At 39.7% G+C, this 21,085-nt stretch overlaps 2 protein-coding genes across 10 annotated transcripts in view; one reads left to right on the top strand and one right to left on the bottom strand.

Annotated features, from left to right (window-relative positions):
• Positions 1 to 230: 230 nt before the first annotated feature.
• pitx3 (paired-like homeodomain 3) lies at positions 231 to 16,720 on the bottom strand. 4 transcript variants are annotated; one of them, XM_072282021.1, is made up of 4 exons: positions 16,514 to 16,720; positions 10,806 to 10,946; positions 3,525 to 3,730; positions 231 to 1,591 (listed from the first exon to the last, which is right to left on the bottom strand). In XM_072282021.1, the coding sequence occupies exons 2-4, from the start codon at positions 10,930 to 10,932 to the stop codon at positions 1,028 to 1,030; spliced, it is 897 nt and encodes a 298-aa protein (XP_072138122.1). In that variant the 5' UTR covers positions 10,933 to 10,946; positions 16,514 to 16,720; the 3' UTR covers positions 231 to 1,027. The 4 variants fall into 4 exon arrangements, with proteins under 4 accessions (XP_072138122.1, XP_072138123.1, XP_072138121.1 ...); XM_072282022.1 differs by lacking the exon at positions 16,514 to 16,720 and adding an exon at positions 15,974 to 16,229; XM_072282020.1 differs by lacking the exon at positions 16,514 to 16,720 and adding an exon at positions 14,642 to 14,837.
• Positions 16,721 to 18,277: 1,557 nt separating this feature from the next.
• The window catches only part of gbf1 (golgi brefeldin A resistant guanine nucleotide exchange factor 1), a 295,188-nt gene continuing 292,380 nt past the window's right edge, over positions 18,278 to 21,085 (top strand). For all 6 annotated transcript variants that reach the window (XM_072282597.1, XM_072282593.1, XM_072282592.1 and 3 more), the window contains exon 1: positions 18,278 to 18,524. In XM_072282597.1, the coding sequence (XP_072138698.1) occupies positions 18,415 to 18,524 (110 nt within the window). In that variant the 5' untranslated portion in view covers positions 18,278 to 18,414. The remainder of the gene's footprint in view (positions 18,525 to 21,085) is intronic.

The raw sequence follows: 21,085 nt of genomic DNA, 5'->3' as shown, positions 1-21,085 counted from the left end.
TTGGTGGTCTCCGTGGCAACATGGTAACTAGGGCGGTTACATAAGAGGTGGCTTTTACGACGACGTGGCTCCCCTTGGCGTCCTATTCTTTGAGATAAAATTAAATGAGATGTTTTCAGAATTTTTTGTGGATTGTTATTGAAAACCTGATTCACGCAATATAGTCGTCTTATAGGGTTCCAGCAATGAAATAACGTACACACACATTGTAGAATCTGTTTATTAAGCGTTAGACAGAGTGCAAATCAAGCTGTCTTTTCTGTAAACTTTGGGCTTTTGGAAAAAAAGTTGCGCACAGTAGATTAGAATGAGAAACACTATAGCTGTCAGCTTCAAGCGACAAGTCAAACCGTTACAAATATGAGAATCGGACAAATAAAAAAAACACACACACACACAGAAAATGATTATAACAGCCTACAGAGAATCGAAGATCACAAGTGAAGATTTACTGTGGGGGGTGCGGTCTAAGAATTAACGATTGATGTGCTAAATGTAAAAAATAAAAGGTCTCGGTTGATACAGAGAAATGACACCGGGTGAAGTATCACAAGATGCGGGGATATAGGACTGGAGCTGTGCACTGATATACAGCAGTGAATAATTCACCGCAGTCAGTCTGTACGTTCCTAATCTAACCAAGGCGCGCCAGATACTCGTAGGTCTGCTGTTAGAGGACATGCGTTCTTTTTACATGTTAAAACACTATACAGATAATTAATTCACATACAAAAAGGAAAACAAGAAAAGTTCATTATATACATTATATTCCGCGTTACAACCTACAAGCCGGGGTTGTAATGGCATGCATATTTTGGATTGTATATTAATATTAGCAAATATTTGTCTACAACAGTTATGTATATAACACTCTTTCGTGAAAGCTTTCTAAACGGGTTCAAATGAAAGAGAATGTTGTCTTCTCGTGTGAACGGATATCGTTTTAGCCAGCTCTGTCGAGGGGCTGGTAACATACATTGATGGTCATATTTGGGCTTAATCGAATTGGTTTAAAAAGAAATAAAACTCATACAGGTCTGTCCACAGCATATTGACACGGACTTAGGTTAGACACTTGGTTCTGGACTCCTGGGTAACCGAAATTGGCGTGTTGCTTGGCCTTGAGCCTCAGACTGGCGAGACTGGAGTTACAGGTGTCCCGGTACATGTAAGGGTTGGCACTCGATGCGTAAGGGCAGGCGCCGGCAGACATGGCCGAGTTGAGGGAGGGGCCGTTGAGGTTATTCAGATTGCTTAAATTATTCAGGCTGGTTCCCGGAACCCCAGTCACGGCCGAAGGGACCATGGAGGTCGGCATGGTCATGGAGGAGATGGAGCTGGGGGGAGAGAACATGGGCTGTGTGGACAGGGGACTAACGTTCATCGAGTTGAAGAATTGAAAGCTCTTGGCCGAAAGAGGGCTGGTCGTCAAACTCTTGGTGGCCCAGTTATTATAGGAATAGCCGGAGTACATATCGTCGTAAGGTTGCATAAGTCCGTTAAACTGTGCGCCAAAACCATTTTTACAAAACTCGGCCTGTTGATTGCGTTCTCTCTTCCTCCACTTGGCCCTGCGATTCTTAAACCATACCTGGAACAGAAAGATGTCATTAAATGTAGCCTACCCCAGGGGTATGTATGTGTGTGTGTGTGTGTGTGTGTGTGTGTGTGTGTGTGTGTGTGTGTACGTGTGTGTTTCTGTATCATTTCCATGATAAACAATGCTGACACAAGGTGTCAACCCGAAACATCGGCTGTTCCCTTCCCCCACGGATGCTGCTCGACCCGCTGAGATTATTCGCTTCCCTCTAAACAGATTCCAATGTATTTGACCCATATTCATTCATATTCGATGTCATCAAAAGTCAACCAGTCAGACCTCGTGTCTTACCTCTCCACATATTAAATATTGGTAATAATTGGACAATATTTTATTGTGTAAGAACAGAAAAAGCGTCTATTCCCAACCAAAGCAGACGCGGCAAAATAAATAAATATATAATTCATTCATTACAGAAGGCGCCCATCGTGAAAATGCTATCCAATTAGGCCCACTATTTTTTGCCTTTTTTTATACCCCTTCTTGCTTTTCTTTTTAAATATTTATCCCCTTTGAAAGTTACGCTTGAATCTATTTTTATTTACCGCCCACGCTTTCCGATCACAGCTTGTTGCTTAAAACGAAACAGTTCTCTCATCTGTCTCTAATACAGCCCAAATCTGATTTCCAGCTCGGTTGTCAAAATAACATGGTGATGGAATGATGCAGCTGGAATAATTTCTGATCCACGTAACTGCTTGCATGGAATGAATGCGAGTTTTCTCGCAAGATGTCAACACTGAATAATTCTTGTATGTTCATGCTCATATATTGACCACCACTAAGATAAGACAGACAGCCCATTCGCTGAAAGGCAAAATTAATGGTGTTCCCTCATTTAAAGCGCGTGGCTAATAACACGTATAGTCATCAACACACTCAAAATGCCGGAGGAACTCAACAGTCTAGGCAGCAGACACTTCAGGATTCGGCCCGAAACGTCAACTGTATTCTTTTCCATAGATGCTGCCTGGCCTGCTGAGTTCCTCCAGTATTTTGTGTGTGTTGATTTGACTTCCAGCATCTGCAGATCTTCTCTTGTTTGTGGCATTAATAGTGATAGTCGCTAATAGCAAATCTGAACGTTTAGTTCAATCTACGGCTTTGAGATTCATTTGGTGAATGCTCCAATAATACGCTGGGCTTGGAGATCCTGCAAAATACTCGGTATTTCTTAACTCCTAATTTCTTTGCCGATTGGTGTTATGCTTAGAGTTAGATTTATAAATGGAGAAATGAAATCAAATAGCCGATTTATAGCCAAATATGTCACTTTTTAAATAATTCATGGTTCAAAGAGTTCGATAAATGCCAACTTTGAAGTATTTGTGGAACACAAATTGTGAAGTTTATGAATCGTGATACTGGTTGATACAGCAAATTATAATGTGTTTTGCTTAGAACTGTCCATCTCGGTATTGTAAGTGGCGATGAAATGAAGCGATGTGAAGTGGTGATATAGTGCTTTAGGCAACTTTTGGATCGGCTACCGATTCTGGATCAAGCATGTTTTCTTCAGAATGAATTATGTCCACTGACCAGTATAGTCTTGGAATCCGATGTGTAATTAGGATTTGGTAAGTTGATGGGATCAGATATGTCTTTGGATCAGTTATATATATATCTTTCGGATAGGGAATGTCTTCGAGATCAGTTGCTATATTTGGATACCCTCCTCTTTTCTGTTTCTCTATCTGATATATGGAGTCTTCATTCTAGCAAGGAACAATCTGTCCAATGTGTGTTATGACGATAAATTGAATGGAGCTCATTATTCATTCTAAGTTTAAATTAGCCCTTCACTCAAGCCAACCTTACTGTCAATAAAAAAAAAGTTGGAAACTGAAACAGAAAGGCAAGTGCTGCAATTTTTCACCAGGGACAAACCGAGTTAACATTTCAGGTCAATGACCTTTCGTCTTACCCTCACTCGTGCCTCTGTTAAATTTGTCCACACAGCGATCTCTTCTCTGGTTGACATATCGGGATAGCGATTTCTTTGAAACGTCGCCTCAAGCTCCTGAAGTTGTTGGCTTGTGAAATGTGTCCGTTGACGTCTCTGTTTCTTCTTGATTGTGGGATCCTTTGAATCCGAATCATCGGTCTGATTTTGCTGCGATTTCTCATTATCTGCAAAGTAGATATAAGGGTCTAAATTAATCGCCCATTTTTCCCCTTCATCTTCGACCTTATAAACAGGCAATTTCGAAACACTCCTATCAATGCAACTGTTTATTTTGTGCATTTTTGATAAATACAATACAATCAAATGCGCGCGCGCGCGCGCACACACACACACACACACACACACACACACACACACACACACACACACACACACACACAGAAAACACACTAAATGTAATTCCCCCATCCCCATATAACAGCAATACAATTCTGTATTTCTGACAAGTTTGCGGTTCAATTTGTTTTTTTTTTCCTGCGTTTCGTGGGCGCGTAGACTCCCCCGCCCAAAATAAAAGCCACATTCAAATTTCTCCGAAAATTCAGCAAAGCACGAAAATTGAACTGGAACGTGTCTGGCTGAGTTGAAGTCACCAATTGAAACATACGACCTCAAGCGATGGAGATTATGGGACGCCTGTACTGCGGCTAGGAACCAAAAACTCGTTTTCGCTCTCCCGAAATATTGGCTCTAACTCGTTGCTGTTTCAACTGTTTTGTTCCCCCGATCCATTCTGACCAGATTGCAGGTAAGTACTTTTAAAGGCCATATTTATTTTACTTCGACTTGACGTCATTTGAAATACTGATTTAAAGTAGATTAAAGAAAGTTAAAACGTTAATTACCTTTCACCTCCAACCCCCATCACCCCTCCTCCCTCTGCAGAACAGTTAATCACAGATACATGGCGAGAGGCAAATACGACCTTGTTTTATAAACAATCTCCCTGAAGCGAGCACTTTTTAACAGATTGGGATTTTTTTTTAATCCAGGTGCCTACGATGTTCCTACCTGGACATTGACTGTTCGGGATGCCAGTTAGATCTCTCAGATGATCGCCGTATTGTCCTTTCGGGACCCGAAGCATGTGGACATTAGATAACATTGCAGAGCTGAACACCAAGCAAATAAATCTCAAATCTAGTTTATCTCCCACCAAAACAGTTGGGGGCCAATTTGCCTTAAAACGCGCCTTGTTCTGTATAGCTTCCCAAGCCAATAAGCCTCTCGCAATCCCTGGACCCCACAGAGAGCATCAATTTAGTTGCAAGTAAATCCCCAGCTCAGACAAGCTGACAAGGCCAGGTATGAGGACCCCCTAGTTGTCACCTTGCTTTTAACTCTTGTTTGTTAAAGGCTTAGCTTCTGGGCGGTTATAAATGGGCAACAGATGAACCTTCAGACCCTCCTTGCTTAGAGGGCAGGGACGTCTAGGCGGATCCGTTGGTGATGCAAGATGTATGTAAGCTGACACAGGAAGCCGGTCAGAAGCTCTGAGCATCCTCAAAGTGCAAAAAAAAAATCCACATCAGACAAAAGGGTAGACAATTTAGAATAACCAGAGCACCGAGGCTTTTTTTTCGACTCTGGAATGGATTAGCTGAAGATTGAAAGAGAATATAGCCAACATCGACGGAATATTGTAAGTTAAGTTTTCGAAGGCACATATAAGTCTGACAAGGCACACACAAGTCTTCAAAAAAATTATGGTTTAGCTATTCCTGTGCAGCGAACAACTCCTGTTTATTGACGATTTGTTAAATTAATTGAGGGAATCCTGCACTTTATTTTTAACGTTAAGTTTATTGGATCTAAGACATTTGAAATTGTAAGGTTTGATCTTATTCCTTCAATTACTCATCCCAAAGAGCTGATCAAATTAGTAGCTCCGAATAAGCGGGCAATGATATTAATTTATATTAAGCGACTGTAAATTCATAAAAGATCTCTCTCGTCCCGAGCCAAAGACAAACGACAAGCAATATTAATGGGGTCTTTGTGGCTTTTAAATCCAGAAGTCAAACTATAAAATGTTACAGAATTAAAAACTTCCTGAGGAGAAAAGTGTATTGAGTTTTTTTGTGGAATTGGGAGAGGGTTCGTTAAATGCCTTTCTGTTTTGAGCCGTGTGTCTATACTTAATCGTTCTTACGTTTAGAAGGAACCCACTGTACGCACACATTGAATAAATATACACCTACTTTGGAAGTAAATGTTATTACCCATCCCTTCACGTAGATCGGTAATATAATCAGGCATTTTAAAAAACTTATACACGACAAGAGTACAGAAAGAAAATTAACATGGGAAACTTATGCTTGTTGCTTCCACGCATTGGATCTGTACCGATTGCGGGTCGACCCTATCCGAGTCGTGCTTAAACTGGGGAACGGAATAGAAAAATGAACTTTTGTCTCCAGTTGAGAAATTCATTATTGACTAATTACACACCACTTTTCGCCGAGGTTATCCTCCCTGCTGATCAGTTGAGCCCATTCTGGTTAAAATGTAAACCCTGCTGGGCAGGTGGATTTTATGACATCAGATGTCACGTCGTATCAGCAAAAGGTGCGAAATCTCCCAAGGTGATTTAACTTCCAAATAGTTTATGGTGAAAGTCCTTTCGGTATCACGTAAAACATTTACAGGTTGGAATGACTGCGACTTCAATAGTTATACTCCTATCGTCTTTCTCTGCAATAGTAGAATCTCGCCCGAATCGCTTTAATGTCTTTAGGTTTGATATTTCAGTTATATCAAAGTTCCTTCGGAGAAGAAAACGAAACCCACATCCGAGTATCTGCGATGGAAATCTCTCAGTATAGTATTACAGAAAGCGAGTGTATAATTCACAGTGTATAATTACCATATTTTATATATGTATGATTGGGGGATAAAATCTTTTAAATACTGTATTCCTACATGATAATTTCCCTGGTTTGTGATTATTTGAATATTCCGATAAAGACACTTCTTGCTTACTACTTGCTCCCGTCTCTGTAAGTGTGCGCTCACTCTCGAGACTGGTTCTGGTTAGTTCTCATTAACTGAAGACTATTCCAACTCCATTATCGTTTTCGCATTCCAATATCTTTGTGGATGTACTGTATACGAGCTATTAAACTACATGAAAAGCGCAACAAGGAGAACTAAAGTGTACACGGATCCAATAATAAAGTGTTTGATTCTATGCTATCAAATAATCGCCGCTTTATATTGTTCGTGTCTCTGCTATTAGCCGTAGGCTTTAAACGTTGGTCTTCGCACCATCGCAAGAATGTTTTTTTTAAATTTAAGGTTGCTAAAACTGGGGTAGAAATTCAGCAGCTCTATTTATAACTATAATAAATAAAATTTATAGCATGTAGCTAACATAAATTATCATAGAAAAGACAGATCATTAAGGAACGCGTTTGCGGCAAATCGTTGTGTACCGCTGATTGTGCAGGTTTGTGCTTGAGATAAAACAGACGTGCCACTTTAATAAACTTTAATTAAAATTGTACAGATATAATCATGGAGTTTAAAAACGGGAGGTATACCTCTCTCAAAAATATTCATTGCAAAATGTATTTTTAAGGAAAATAATTCACAGCAAAGGGGATGCCCAGATTTTCATAATAGCTGAAACAAGTACTGTATGTGCGAATCCTGTAAATCTAATCCCAGCATTACAACACAGAATGATTAATTATTACGTTTTATCACGGCCTAAAAGTATATAACTGAATTGCTTGAGATGAAAAACCTAAATATTAGAGTTCACTCCCTCCTCCTCTCTTTCTCTCCTTCTTTCTCTCTCTCTTTCTCTTTCAATCTCAGATTATAGGAATGAACTTCTTGCTGTTCAATAGGTTTAAAATTGGGAATATGTGAAAATGCTTTTCATTAATTTAACTACAGTGACACATACAGCAATTCCTCGAGTCATGTCTGGACCTGACCCTCAAAAAACCTTAATATAAACATTTATTGATTTATAGACGTTAGAAAGAATTATGTACAGTACTTATTGCAATTTTCTCAAGACGTAACATTTTGCCTTGTTGCTCCTTCTTTGGAAAAAAGCATTGACTTCTTACACATGCGATTTTCTGGCAATATATTCACCATCACTCTTTTTTCTCCGTAATTTTATAACATATATAAGCACCGGCGCCCAGAAATAAATATGAGAAGAATGTACATTTATATGTGCCATTTGGGATCACAGAATGCAATACCGAAAAATGACCTACAAAACAATCCATATTGTTTCGGTTGTATCAATTCCTTGTAAATGACTATCTGTTTATTAGAATATATCTACTCATTATATGAATCATCTTACAATTATTTTTAGGGCTCGGTAACGAACGTGGTATCGCAACAGATATTCACTCTGATTTTAATGTTCCTTTCGTGTACTGAACTATAAATTTAGGTAATGTCAACAGAGTGTCCACGCAGTTTCAAACACACACAAACACACACACACACACACACACACACACACACACGCCAAATCCTCAGCACAATTCCCGGATATATTGAAAACATGCAAGGGATCGAACGCAAGTCTTATTTATCCACTGCTAAAATTGATCTGCAAATATCATAAGATAGTCAATACTTCAGTGGCTCGAATATATAAAAACAAACAGCAAGCCTTATGCCCATATCAGCGCAAGATATGAGGGCCTATTGGTTGACATGGATAAAATTGATTTCAAGTGGAAAATGTGACAGTACACCGCTTGTAATCTAGCCCCACAAGCCCCCTTCACACACACTCTCTCTTTCTCTCTATTTTTTTTTAGCTTTTTCGCTTTCTTCTCGTCTCACTTTTCTCTTTTTTGTGTGTGTGTGCTCAGAGCTCCAACAAATAAAGATGTGACTGATCTGTCAGTGAAAGATTAGCTTTTGGAAAGTAAATATTTTGATGGTTTTTAAACAGAGAGCCCATTGCGTGCCAGATCGCGGCGCCGTCAATCCCTTTTTAATCAACTTGTTCCAATTCAATTAAAAAAATCCCACTTCCAAAGCCGGGAACTGCGGGGTTTGCCACTTTCTTCTCACCTCACGACCTGGCATTGGGAAGGGGAGGGGGCGATGGGGAGGGAGGGAGGAAAATGTCCGAAACGCGGCGCTGAGTTTTGCAACCGGAAATGATCTGCTCTGGTTTGATCTTTGTTGAAGTGTATGCTTTATACTACTCATGAATTCTGCTTAATCCTCAATCAAACTAGGGAGACGGTTCCCCAAAGGGGAAAAAAGACGGCCTGCTCGACCCCGCAAGCAGTCCACTGCATAAACTGATAATATAAAGGAGGGTTTCTTTTTTAAACAGTGCAAACTTTGACCTTTGTTTAGTGGAAACCAGCTGGCCATGTTTGAAATATGTTGCTTTTGAAGTTTTTAGGAAGGGGAGTAATTATTTTACCTTCACGTTTCTCCAAAATACTTGACCAATTGTTCCTTAACAATAAGCATCTATCTTTTTTTTCACGGAGAAGAAAAGAATTTAAGTTTACTTGCTTAATGAGAAACCTAATAACGTTGAGTGAGCTCTCAATTGTTTTGAATGGAACTCTGGTTTGCACATTGGAATGGAATGGAATAATTTTAAAATAATTTTGGGCGACTGTGTAAGCTTTCGGGAAATACTTGCACTTGAGATTGCTCTCCGTTTTAATTAACATTGTCAGGGAGATAAATAAAATAGACATAGTTCAAATGGCCTGGAGCGGAGGGGTGGGGTTGGGGAGAGAGAATCGCTGGAAACTTTCGTCGGTAAGAAATGTGAATTCAACGAAACTAACGCATCTGCGCAAAATAGCGTTGGTGGGGTGCAAACTACCCTAGAGATCCGTAAACAGACATAATAATGCGTACCGTGTTTTTTTTCCGGGATATTCGCATTATTTAGACCGAGATTTACCCTACTTTGCATATGGTGTCTTTATCCAAACCTATTCCTGGGGGTAGTCGTGTTGGCGGTTGGGGGGGGGGCTCTTATGTTTAAATACATCTCAGTCACGTTCCTCCTTGCCACTAGATCGAGTAACAATGTAATTTAACCATGTACGCCGTTTATCGAACCAATAACCTGCGATTTATATTTTTGTTTAACGCAGTAGTAGTTTTGCTACGGAGTGTGATCATATATAGAATGGCGATTCATACGACAATTCAAATTTCTGCAAATTATTCAATAAATGTCTATTTTTATATTCCCAGTATCGCGTGTAAAACGTATTGTTACACTAAACAATATTTATCATTCATGGCATGACAGTTCCGATTTTACTGTTATGGGAATAAACATTTTGTTGACTGATTCTAACATTTAACCATTCAATTTTTAATGTTGCAATCTCTGGTAAATCCAAAGCAATTTTCTCTAAAACAGAAATGCTAAACTGGTTCGAACCCTTAGTCACTTGAGAGATTGTACAAGAGACATTGATACACTCTATCTAAAAATACTGCCGATGAAATGTTAATTCAGCGAGTAATTGTATCTACAAGTTCCAAGATCTTGTTATATTATTTCTCAATAAGCGATTCACAAACGACTGACCAAAATAAGAACCTGTTTCAATGCAGGCGCCTAACACTAACAGCGATTCTTTCGCTGACTTTGTTGTATTGCTCAGAAATAAGCAACCGTTGTTCTCTCCTTTTGCTTAATCTAGAACTACTTGGCGCTCTGAAGTTGACCTCAGACTGATGTTAGGTACAATGAAACCTAGTCGAGTCACAGTGTTAAATTAATATTGTGATAAGGAGCCAGTTCATTCCACCACTTAATCCAACAGAATCTCCGCTTTCAATTTGCTTTCTTTCTGAATTTTAGTTGTAATCCGATCGATTGAAAGGCATGGTCACTTGCAGTTTTATGAGAACCCACGACCAGATTATCAAAATCTTTGTTTAAAATTTGACAGTCGGAGGCAGATCAGAAGGAAAGTGACAAACGCAGTCGATAATGTTCATTGAGAACAATGAACCTCCGTTTGTCGGTTCGCCGAGGGCCTTTTATAACCTAAGCAACCGCCAGAGGTCGCAGAATCCAATGTCAACAGTGCTTTCTAATCATTGACGCTACTTAGCTGTAGGACACCATTTCTTCCAAATTATCAACCTTTCTGAGTTTTATTCTGGGGAAATTGAGCTCTCGCCTTCTTTTCTTCCGCCACTCTTTCCCACCCTTGTCTCTGAAAAGCCGCGAGTGCAGTTAAAATATAATTAACTCACCGCTGCTATCCTGGTGTGCTTTGCAGATGGGCTCTCTTTGTGGGGTCCCGGAATCCGAGAGAGTCATAGGGCTGTGATCTGGAGCGTCCGAGTCGGTCAAAACCCCGCTCGACAGGTTATATTCCATTCGATGTGCTGGAACTGCAAAAATTAAACGTAATTCAGGTTTCCGTCAATAAACATGTGCAAATCCAGCCTAAACAAAGACTCAACCTGCTTCATGGGCATCTAGCCTTTGTTGGGACTGTTAAAATGTTAGTTAAAATCTTCAGCTGGGAATTAATCATATTTTAAAAATCTGTCACTTGGAATAGAGTTAACACCATGCGTTACGCCATATTTCTGGTTTGGAGTTTACATCTCGTTCTCGAAAGAAGGATGGCCATTATACCGTCGTTATTGCTTAACACAATCCTATTCGTTCTCACTCCTTAATTCTTCTTAATCTTTCTCGATCTAATTACTACTATTCACGGCGGACCCTTCGTCAGAGAGAAGTTGAAATGGGAGGGTCTCCCATTCTGCACAAATCGCGGCGAGAATCACTAACCAATTTATTTCCTTATCAATAACCATTATCTTTAACTTTTTCAAATATCACACAAGGTCAATGAATATAATTACGTTTCTATTATAACATGACTTTCTTCACTGCGGTTCACAAAATTACCCGCTTTCCTATGAAAACGAGATTTTATCCCAACCTACAAGCGCCGAACTCTATTAAATATGCTTCCTTGTTAAAGTGGCTCTCTTTGGACCATATTCCGCATTTCACGATACGATTATGGAAATAATCTGACGAAACTTATTGTAATTGTAATTAAACGTGGCGTTAAATTTGATAAATAGTGGTCGTAGAGTTGTTGTACTCCCCCCTCACGTTTTTGTAGTATTAAGAAAGCAGATTTGTTCCTCTTATAATGGCGAATCTTGTCTTCAAGGGCATGTGTCAATATAGTTTGTCTACTGGACGATGGATTCCGTGATATAATTTATTGGGTATTAATCATCTTGAAATGTTGTTTTTGACATGATACAAAAAAAAACGCAGTTGTTTCCACAAATATATAAACTTAGACAGCTATCGGCGGTAATCTCCAAGTAGTTCCAATGTCTGAGGTGAAATATAGATGACAGTCTTGATTAGGAACAATGCATTCAACTAATGGAACTTTTGGTTTATTTAGTGCATTATAGGGCGACAAAGCATTTCACGCATCTTCCCCGACAATTAGACAAGAGAGCAACATTGTGCTGTTTAGTGAAACTTTATTGCAAAGACAAGACCTTTAAAGTACCTTCGAAACAGACTACAAGTTAATCGAAATCACATCTATCTGGCTCACATTTTAAATATTATATAAAAAGCATGCATTCATCGTTGTCCCGATGAAGGGTCTCGGCCCGAAACGTCGACTGTTTATTTTCTCTCATAGATGCTGCCTGGCCTGCTGAGTTCCTCTAGCAGGGTCTGTGAACTTCATTCATACACTGCCTGCTCAGAATTTCAGGCCCCATTAAAGCGTTTCAAGAAATGAAACCGTTAGTACTTCTGCAATGCGATTTTCATGGTTTGACTTGTTCCTAACTAACTTCAATGACGCGAATATTCGTGCTTAGTACTATGTTTTTTTTGTTTTCTGGCAGCATTATTTTCATTCGCTTCTTCCATATTCCTCCCTTGGCCAGTTTAAGATTTAAGTATTAACAGTTGTCTGTGAAAATCAGCACATTATATTTGCACCTTGTTTCAAAACTTTAAGATTATTTGAACACATCTCAACTAACGCCATTTACACTGAAATTCTGGATCAGGATATCTGATAGAGACATGTCGTCTTAACATTGGGGAAGAGGGTTGAAGTGGGGGTTCTAATCATGTGGTATCTATAACCCAAACTTAGCTTTTGATTAAAGCGCCGAGTGCAAAAAAAAACACACCGGTTTAATATATCTTTCAATCCTCGAAGTCAGGTGCCCCCATCTGCAACTAAAGACATGATTTTATACAATATCTTCTATCTTCTACGGAGGAAAGAGAGAGAGAGAGAGAGAGAGAGAGAGAGAGAGAGAGAGAAGAGAGAGAGGGAGAGGGAGAGAGAGAGGTGGGGGTGAAACAGAGAGAGAGACATAAACGCGCCGTGAATTAATTTCTTGGATTAAGATTTGATTAAGATGTGTGTCAATTTGCCGTCCCATAACTTATTAAGATGCAGCGGTTCCAGGTCTGTCCCTATATATACATTTAGATATAGATATAGAGGGAGCAGATGGAATTTTGACGGAATGTTTGTAGATGATAATTTCAGCTCTTCTGCCCCCATTTGCATCTGATTGCATCTGTCAGGCGCATTTTCTTTCTCCAGAACTGCCTGTCTCGGGATGGGTGGGGGGATGTCGGGTCATGTAGATCAACAACAGCTTCATTTAATTCCAAGTCACATTTATTATCCAATCTGTTTGGTCGCATTAATATTCAATATAGAGTCGAGTCGGAGCTTTATTCGTGTTCTTGGGCGTTGTGGAGTTAATTTAATGCACTAAAATAAAGATTTTGTCCCACCGTGTGTTGTACAATAGTGAGCACTTTCAGGGGTTCAAACCAGAGCGCCACCAGTCAGTTTAAAAACAGCAATATTTAGGTGTGTGTAGCCAAGTCTCTGAAAATACACTTTAACCTGGAAATTCAAAGTTAATTCACTGACTGAGTAATTGTGGAGTAATTTCTCTTCGGTAACCTACAAGAAAGTAAACGTCTGTAGTGGGTATTTAATACGACCTTTTCGGTGCATTGTTTACCATATACTTATTTTCTCATTTTTCCCCCAAAAAACGGTCCAGTGAGTGATTCCTAGCTCGAGTCTGAAAGCATTGTACAGTATGTTCCAGATGTACACAATCACATACCATTAACGACCTTCTATGTCCAATATCTGTCCATCATTCCAACTTAACAGAGCCAGAGGGGCGAAGGAGGCTGATTTAGGAATGTTACCAATTAATATAAACTGTTCTCCCTTGGTGTTGCTGCACCCCAAACACCCTCGCGGGGAGGGGGGGGGTTGGGTTATCTATTGAATAGAAGACGTCTGAAATGGAACATGAGCCCATGTGGATTTCATAATTAATATTAATCTAATAACCGGCGTTACCTTTTGTTATTAGACAGCAGGTTCTTTATATTTGTGTCGTGTATAGAACTAATAACATTTAGATAATTTGGCCTATCAGTCATGAAGCATTTCTTTTTAAATCAAAAAAAATTGCAACTCAGTCGTAAATAACAAAATGTTTCTTATTTCGGCGGAGCAATGTTTAATACATCGGCGAATCATGTTTGACTTTTGATTATATTATGCTCAAAAGCTAACTGTCGCTAACATAACTCTTTTGACATTTCACAAAGCGCAGAAGCTTCTGTTTTTTTTATCACCCGGACAGTAACTCATATGCAAAATATAGGACAGACCGCGTGATTAATTTTGAGAAATAATTTACATGCTGTTCCTTTATTTATTTCTAACGATCTGTTTTTTTAACGCGAACAGAGAATTTCGTTAAATATTAGTATTACAATCCACCCGGGGAAATGTTTCCCGTGACGAATTCGTTACAGTTTTTATTTATCTTGTTCAGACCTGTTCGTTTACACAGTTATTTATTTCTAAACGTTTACTTTAACATCCGTTTCTATAGAAATGAATTGTTACAAGCTATTGGTACAATATTATTATTAAACTGACGCTTTTACGTTTTTAAACATTAGCCGGCCGCCTCCTATAATGTTTTGATTCTGTGCATACTGAGAAATACAACTATGCCGAGACACTTACCGTTCATGCTTGTAAAAAACAGCTTTGCAATTAAGTAAAATGCTAAGTATATCTTCTCGTAAAACGCAGTGCTTGCGCACGCAGGGTCATTGCAATGTGTATTTAAAATTGGGATTGGTAAAGGCGTTCTACCAACCCCAACCCCTCCTTTTTTAAATAGAACAAATGCCGGTGTTGTCTCTAGTAGTTTCTCCAAGCTGAATGTTCCCTCTAGCAGTAAATGTGTGGAAAGTCTGCGGATCTTATACAGGGTCTCCCGTGGCTCGAGAGCACCTGCTAGCCATCAATTTTCCAACCGAACCTACCCCGCACAATCGTGAAAGATTTCTTTTGTTCACCGTCCAGCCGCACGCGGACAGCAGAATATATTTATATGTTATTTGAAGAAGCTATTACTCCTTTTCGGGCCTACCTGGACTAGATATGAAGGTAAGTGTCAGAAACCAACTCGCCCTACCTCTCATGAATCTGTTCAATAACCCTTGGAATTCACCCGAAATAAGACAGCTGCTCCATCCACGACAGACAACCCCATTAATTACGCGAAGGAAGACAAAAATGTTTTACAACTGCTAAAAAAAAAGCCATACATTTTAAAACTACTTCAGCTGAATTTTATTTCTTAGTCTTTTCGTATTTTAATAACGGTATAAAATTCTTCAGCCCGACACCAGTTTTTAAAAATAGAGATTTTAGTAAACTCATGTCAGAAGGCAATAATCATTCAAATCCTGGTCGCGAGTCTGGCGGCCCTTGTATATAAGATGGAAGAATGTACACTGGTTGATTCGCAGCTGCCCATTTTCAGGAAGGGTGACATAATTTCAAGAGAATGTTACTTTTAAACGAACACCACTCTTCGCACGTCCATGAAACAACAAAGCAACTTACTTAATGAAATTTACTGGGGTTTAACATCACAACTATTTTGCAAACTTCTTTATCTGATCAGTTCTGACATATTTATGATGTTTGTTATAACATTTCAAAAAAGGCACACTTATGTTATTGAGGCTGACTTCTTTTCTGACACATTGGTTTTCTTCATACAAATTTTGTGTCTGGAAACCGGTTCCTAGTTGTTCACAGTGTTCTTTTGACCCAAGAATAAAATGACAGTTCCCATTCTAAACCTGTTTCTGGTTATGTACTCAAATAATTGGACGGGGATCGTAAAATCGCTTCCTTCCTGCTGTCACTATATTTCTTTCCAGAATATATTGGACTTGACACGCGGAACAGATCGGTCCGGCCATGACAGTATTAGGCACTGAGAGGTTTGGTATGCAATTAAAAAAAAACAATGCATTTGCAAACATTTTTAAATTTTACCCGCTTGCCAAGAGATGTGAAATTCTCTTCCAGTCTAAATGGAGAAAGCGTTGTAAACCGTGCTTCATTAATCATGCTCAAAATATCCTCCTGTTAACACGTCTCCGATCGCAAACCCTGAGCATGAGGGAATGGGTCATTCAGGCTTTACGGGGAGTAATTCAGAGATGAAATCGCGCTGTTGGATCACTGCTGATAGGGTCAGGCTTCAAAAATAGTACTGCAAGAACTCCCCAAAAGCTGTGAATTCAACCACCGGAGAACCACACACACACACACACACACACACACACACACACACACACACACACAGTGGCCCAAACCTCTGCCTAAAATACATTTAATGCGCGCTACAGCTGAGCTACGTATCATGGATTAAGGGGGATTTCCTGTTTAAGAAATAACGCATGAAATTCTATATAATATAGCTACAAATATAATTGTTGAGATATACAATACAGGCAAAGGGCAAGGCAACTCGCGAGAAAACAGAATCTCAAACATTTATCAATGAGAATGTCGATACCAATAATCACTTACAGTAAATCCCTCTTTAAATGATTAAATCCGGGGATAGGATAAGTTTACCGAAGATTAGAGGTTCCCGGAGCTGTTAGAATTAAGAGTTCCTTCGAAAACACGCGGAAGGTCCTTGCAGTTGCTCGGAGAGTCTCAGCGAAACCCAAGCTTTGCGATCCCATTTGCTGGAAGGATTGATTTTATGCCAATATCATCGGCTGCTACGAAACGACTCGACCACTGTGTGAGCGGAAAGGTCCAGCCCACCGGAGTACACTATGTCCCAGCTACCGCCCCCACCCTTCCCCGCCCCCACCTCACCCATCCCTAATTCATTCAGAAGAGTTTAGGGAGATTGGATTGGATCTCTGAATACGAGTCCATCGGGCCTGAACATTAACAAGTTCACAATAGGGGTAAAATGGCTACTTCTGGACCGAGCATCGACTTCTTGCAGATAATAAAACGCTTGCTGTGCAACTCTTCTCCTTCAGAGTCGCGCGCCGTTATGAAGAGTGTTTTAGAAAATTAATTATTTAAAATGTAAACTCTGGATCAAGTGATAAAAGAAACTTGCATCTCAACTGCTCTCCCAGGGGACAGCCGGTAGGCGCATGTTGAATATCGCATGGTGCATATTCCCAAGTATAAGGGCTTGGCAAAGTCAAAAGTTTCTAGTCAGTACTATTCTTGAATGTTCTTTGCTAACGTGATTTAAATTAATTGGAAATAAGTAACACACTGACGCTTGATATAAAATGCAAACCAACTAAACGTGGCCTGAAACTTTCATCTGATTTAGTTTCACTTGGCGCACTTTAATATAGGATTTTGTTCGCAAAATGATTCACACTGCCATATACCTTTTGTCATACTGGCAAGGACCTGTAAATGTATTTTCATGTCAAAACAACCGACATCGCGGTGTAAAGAATTACTTACATTTGGGCAGCATATTTCACACTATATTTACGACGTCCCAGAATACTTATAGAATTTATGAACGATTTTAAGTGTCATAATATCGCAAAAACGCCGGCCAATTTACACATAACAATGTTGTAGAAACAGAAATATGATACAGGTATTCTATTTTGTTAGTGTTTAAATTGAAATAGTGACACTACTTATGCTCTCTTTTTTTCTCTCCTCTCCGAAATAGTACGATGGGATCCGAAAGGCTGGATCTGAATCCCTACTGGGATTTTGCATCCAAGTATCTGGAGTGGGGTTGAAGCCCGATGAGGTGACGAGGTGAGCAGTGTTTGCAGTTCTTAGATTTATTCCACGAATATGCTTGTTCATTGTTTCTATTAGTGCATTACAAAAATGGCACGAGTAACATTTCATAATGTGCCACGTCAATCCCTTAAATGCCAACATTGATTGCACAGAGTTCAAGGTTCATTGTGGATTGTACAGAGTTCACAGCTGGGGCATTGGATAAAACATAAACAAAGAAACATCAATGCGAAAAGTGATCCTAGGCACAGAGTACACGCTGATGTGCTTAAGCCGGACAGGTTGCAATGTTTGTCAAATATCCATGGCCCGAGAACAGATCTTGTTGCTATCGCTGGGCGACTTTGAGGAAATACCAATTACAGTACCTTGTCCCAAAGGCCTTTGCGAAACGCTGTCAGATCTCTCTAACTTGATAACTAACATCCCGCCTTCACACTATACTGGTTGGTTAACATCGTAAAATATGTTCGCTGGGCAGCGTTCAATTGGTTCTTGGGGAGCGTCAGTTAGTGCGTCTATCAGCAAGTTAGATTGGCGTCCGCGTACCACGTCACGCAGGCCGTGCCGGTTCACCGGGACCTGAGCAGCAGTTTCCCCTGCCTTTGCCTTAACGATTCGCTTCTGTCGAGGCTGGGACGGAGATGTAATAGGAAAACTCTGTTCTGTCGTGGGTGTCGATGTCCGAGGCAATAAGTGAGTCGGGGTCTGCCGGTGTACCCACTGCCCATCACCAGCCGCCGTGGTATCCAGGTCGCCATTTTGGATGTGTTGGAAGTTGCCCTGAGGGGTAAGTCGGCCAGTCTCAGATTGTCTGTTTGTTGATAGTCCTGCCATTCTCCCTAATTACCACCTCCCAGGTTCTTCCTCTTCACGGTGCAACGCAGTGGTATGGCTTGATTTGCCTTGTTCCCCCCCTCCACCCCCTGTTTTCCCCACTTAGCAAAATCTCCATCCAAATTCAAGGGCTAGGCAGTGGTATTGTCTTGCCCCTTGCCAGAGTCTTTCCCAATTCTTGTAAGAGGCTCCATTTGGTATGTATGTGGAGGAACTTTAATGGGATATTCTCGGGGGATAAGAGATTTCAGTTACATGGAAGGAATGGAGGTTTGGGTTCCAGATTCAATCTAAAGATCAAACACGCCCCTCATTTTAAAGGCACTTTGGGAAGGGCATTAAATGCTGCCCTTATCATCTATTGTGAGTGTACAGTAAAGTTAGAAAATGCTAAGATTTAATAGATGTTTTTGAAAGCCTGAATTATTTTGATAAGGAGAGGTGAAGAGGATTGATCTTTCTAGTAGAAGGGTCAGTAACTCGACTAGGCACTGATGAAAGATAAGTAGAACAGTCTGAGGTGGCCTGAAGCTTTTCTTTAAAAATTAAATAAACATACTGCCTGAGAGGGTGATGAAACTGATTTGATGGGAACTTCCTAAAGACAACTGGGCAGATATTTAAAAGGCAGAAATTATAGTGTATTGAGGGAAGAGATGAAGTTAGTTGGTTAGTGTTATCAAGGACCAACATGGGTGTGTTGCATTGAATGGTGTACTGCTGGAATTTGTTCCAATATTGTATTATGACAACAGTTTAAGTTTTATACTGTGGTATTACTGTAATGAAATGCCCTAAGACTTCTACTTAAAAAAAAATTTGACATCTTTGTACCTAGTTTGTGCTTTATATGAGCTTCCATAATGTTCTTCAAATAACTCCGAATCAGGGTATAATTTTTCCAGTTTTAAAAATCCAATAATTTAATCCCAGACTAATATAGAATGAGCAACAGATTTGAAAATTTGATAATTAATGTTGATTCCTTCTAATGAATAGTACACTGGGCCACACCCTCACCTAAGAGGTAGACAGTTGTTAATTTCAGACCTTGGACAAAATCTCGACTGACGCTTTGTTATGTCAGAGATAGTCCTTTACATGAGACATTCTTCACTCTCTTGGACTGATATGGCTCTGTTTGAAGAACAGCAGAGATACCCGATGTATATGGCAATATTTGTCATCTTATCAACATTAAGTAAACAAATTATTTGACATTGCTGTATGGGACTTTGCTATATTGATATTAATGCTGCACTTTGTATTTTAAAACTCTACAAGCGTACTTTATTTGCCCTTCAGGATGTGTTGCGATTGTGGAAGGTGTGAAGTTTAATCTGGGCTAGTATACAAACCATTGTTATTTAGATAGATGGAGTTGGCATTGATTGCTGTTGAGTTTTTCCTGATCAGTAGATTTTTAGAGAACTAATCCCTTGTCACTGTCATATACCTTTGGTCTTTCCTTTGGAAAATTTGCTATTACTTGTTTTTATTACCCCCTGTTCTTGCTGACCCATTTTGCCTTCCATTTACAGTCCAACAGCGATTACAATTATCTCCTATTCTACTTCACATTGTCTTACCTTCTACCTCTGCAACCTGTTTTCCATCTCTACATATCAGTATGATTTATGCCACAATTTTCTTTTTCTTTTATTGAGTTTTGGGATCTGACCATACAGTGATGGTAAATTGTCAAATTGCTGCAGTTCTTGTAAAGATATGAACACAGTGCTAATGGACAGAGAGTTCCAAGTATTTAGACTTGACAGTGAGGAAGGAATGGTGATTTATATTTTCAAGTCAGGTTGAATGTGGGGTAGTCGGGGGGAGTAACTGCAGTGTATTTTATGGATGGTACACTACAACCAATGTGGCTGATGGTGGAGGGAACAGATATTTGGGGTGATTGTTGTACCAATCAGACAGACCACTTTGTCCTGAGTGGCTTATCATCCTGTTGATGTGCCTTGAAGAGGTAGGAAATGCGATGGGCTGACAAGAGGTGAGTTACTAGCTTCTTGTGTCCAGGTACTGAACTGCTTTTGTAGCCATGGTGTAGGAGCAAACCGAAAGATCACGTGGAGTTGGTGTTTGAATAATGGGCGACTTATTAAAAGCTGCTGCACACAAGGAGACCAGCTATCTGAGCATCAATTTCGTTAACCTTTTACAATCTCAGTTGGTGAGATTACCAGTAAAACTATATTTTGATAACAGAATGGTGGCTAGAGGAAAATTTAATGAAGTAACAGGCTAGCTCCTGATTGCCAAATGAATGATTGTCCACAGGTCTAGCAGTGAATCTAATTTTCTATTACAACAATGGATGCACACTATAATTAGTGAAGTTCCTGAAACTTCAGTCTCGTCATTGTTGCATTCCATGTTTCTACTTTTGTCTGTTAGCACATCAGCACAATCCACATCGCTATTTACTAATCATTAATCCTTATTATTCTTTCTCCATGGTATTCATGCAACTGGGCAAGTCGAGTTTCTGGTCAA

This window comes from Mobula birostris, chromosome 18 (genome assembly GCF_030028105.1).
Source record: "Mobula birostris isolate sMobBir1 chromosome 18, sMobBir1.hap1, whole genome shotgun sequence".
NCBI lineage: Eukaryota > Metazoa > Chordata > Chondrichthyes > Myliobatiformes > Myliobatidae > Mobula > Mobula birostris.
This window is presented reverse-complemented; position numbering and strand designations above follow the sequence as displayed.

Coding starts and splice junctions, on each gene's coding strand:
- pitx3 (XM_072282020.1), bottom strand. Junction 3,731..10,805: donor AGCACACCAGGATAGCAGCG/GTGAGTTAATTA, acceptor TCTACTTTGCAG/ATAATGAGAAATCGCAGCAA. Junction 1,592..3,524: donor TAACAGAGGCACGAGTGAGG/GTAAGACGAAAG, acceptor TTTCTGTTCCAG/GTATGGTTTAAGAATCGCAG.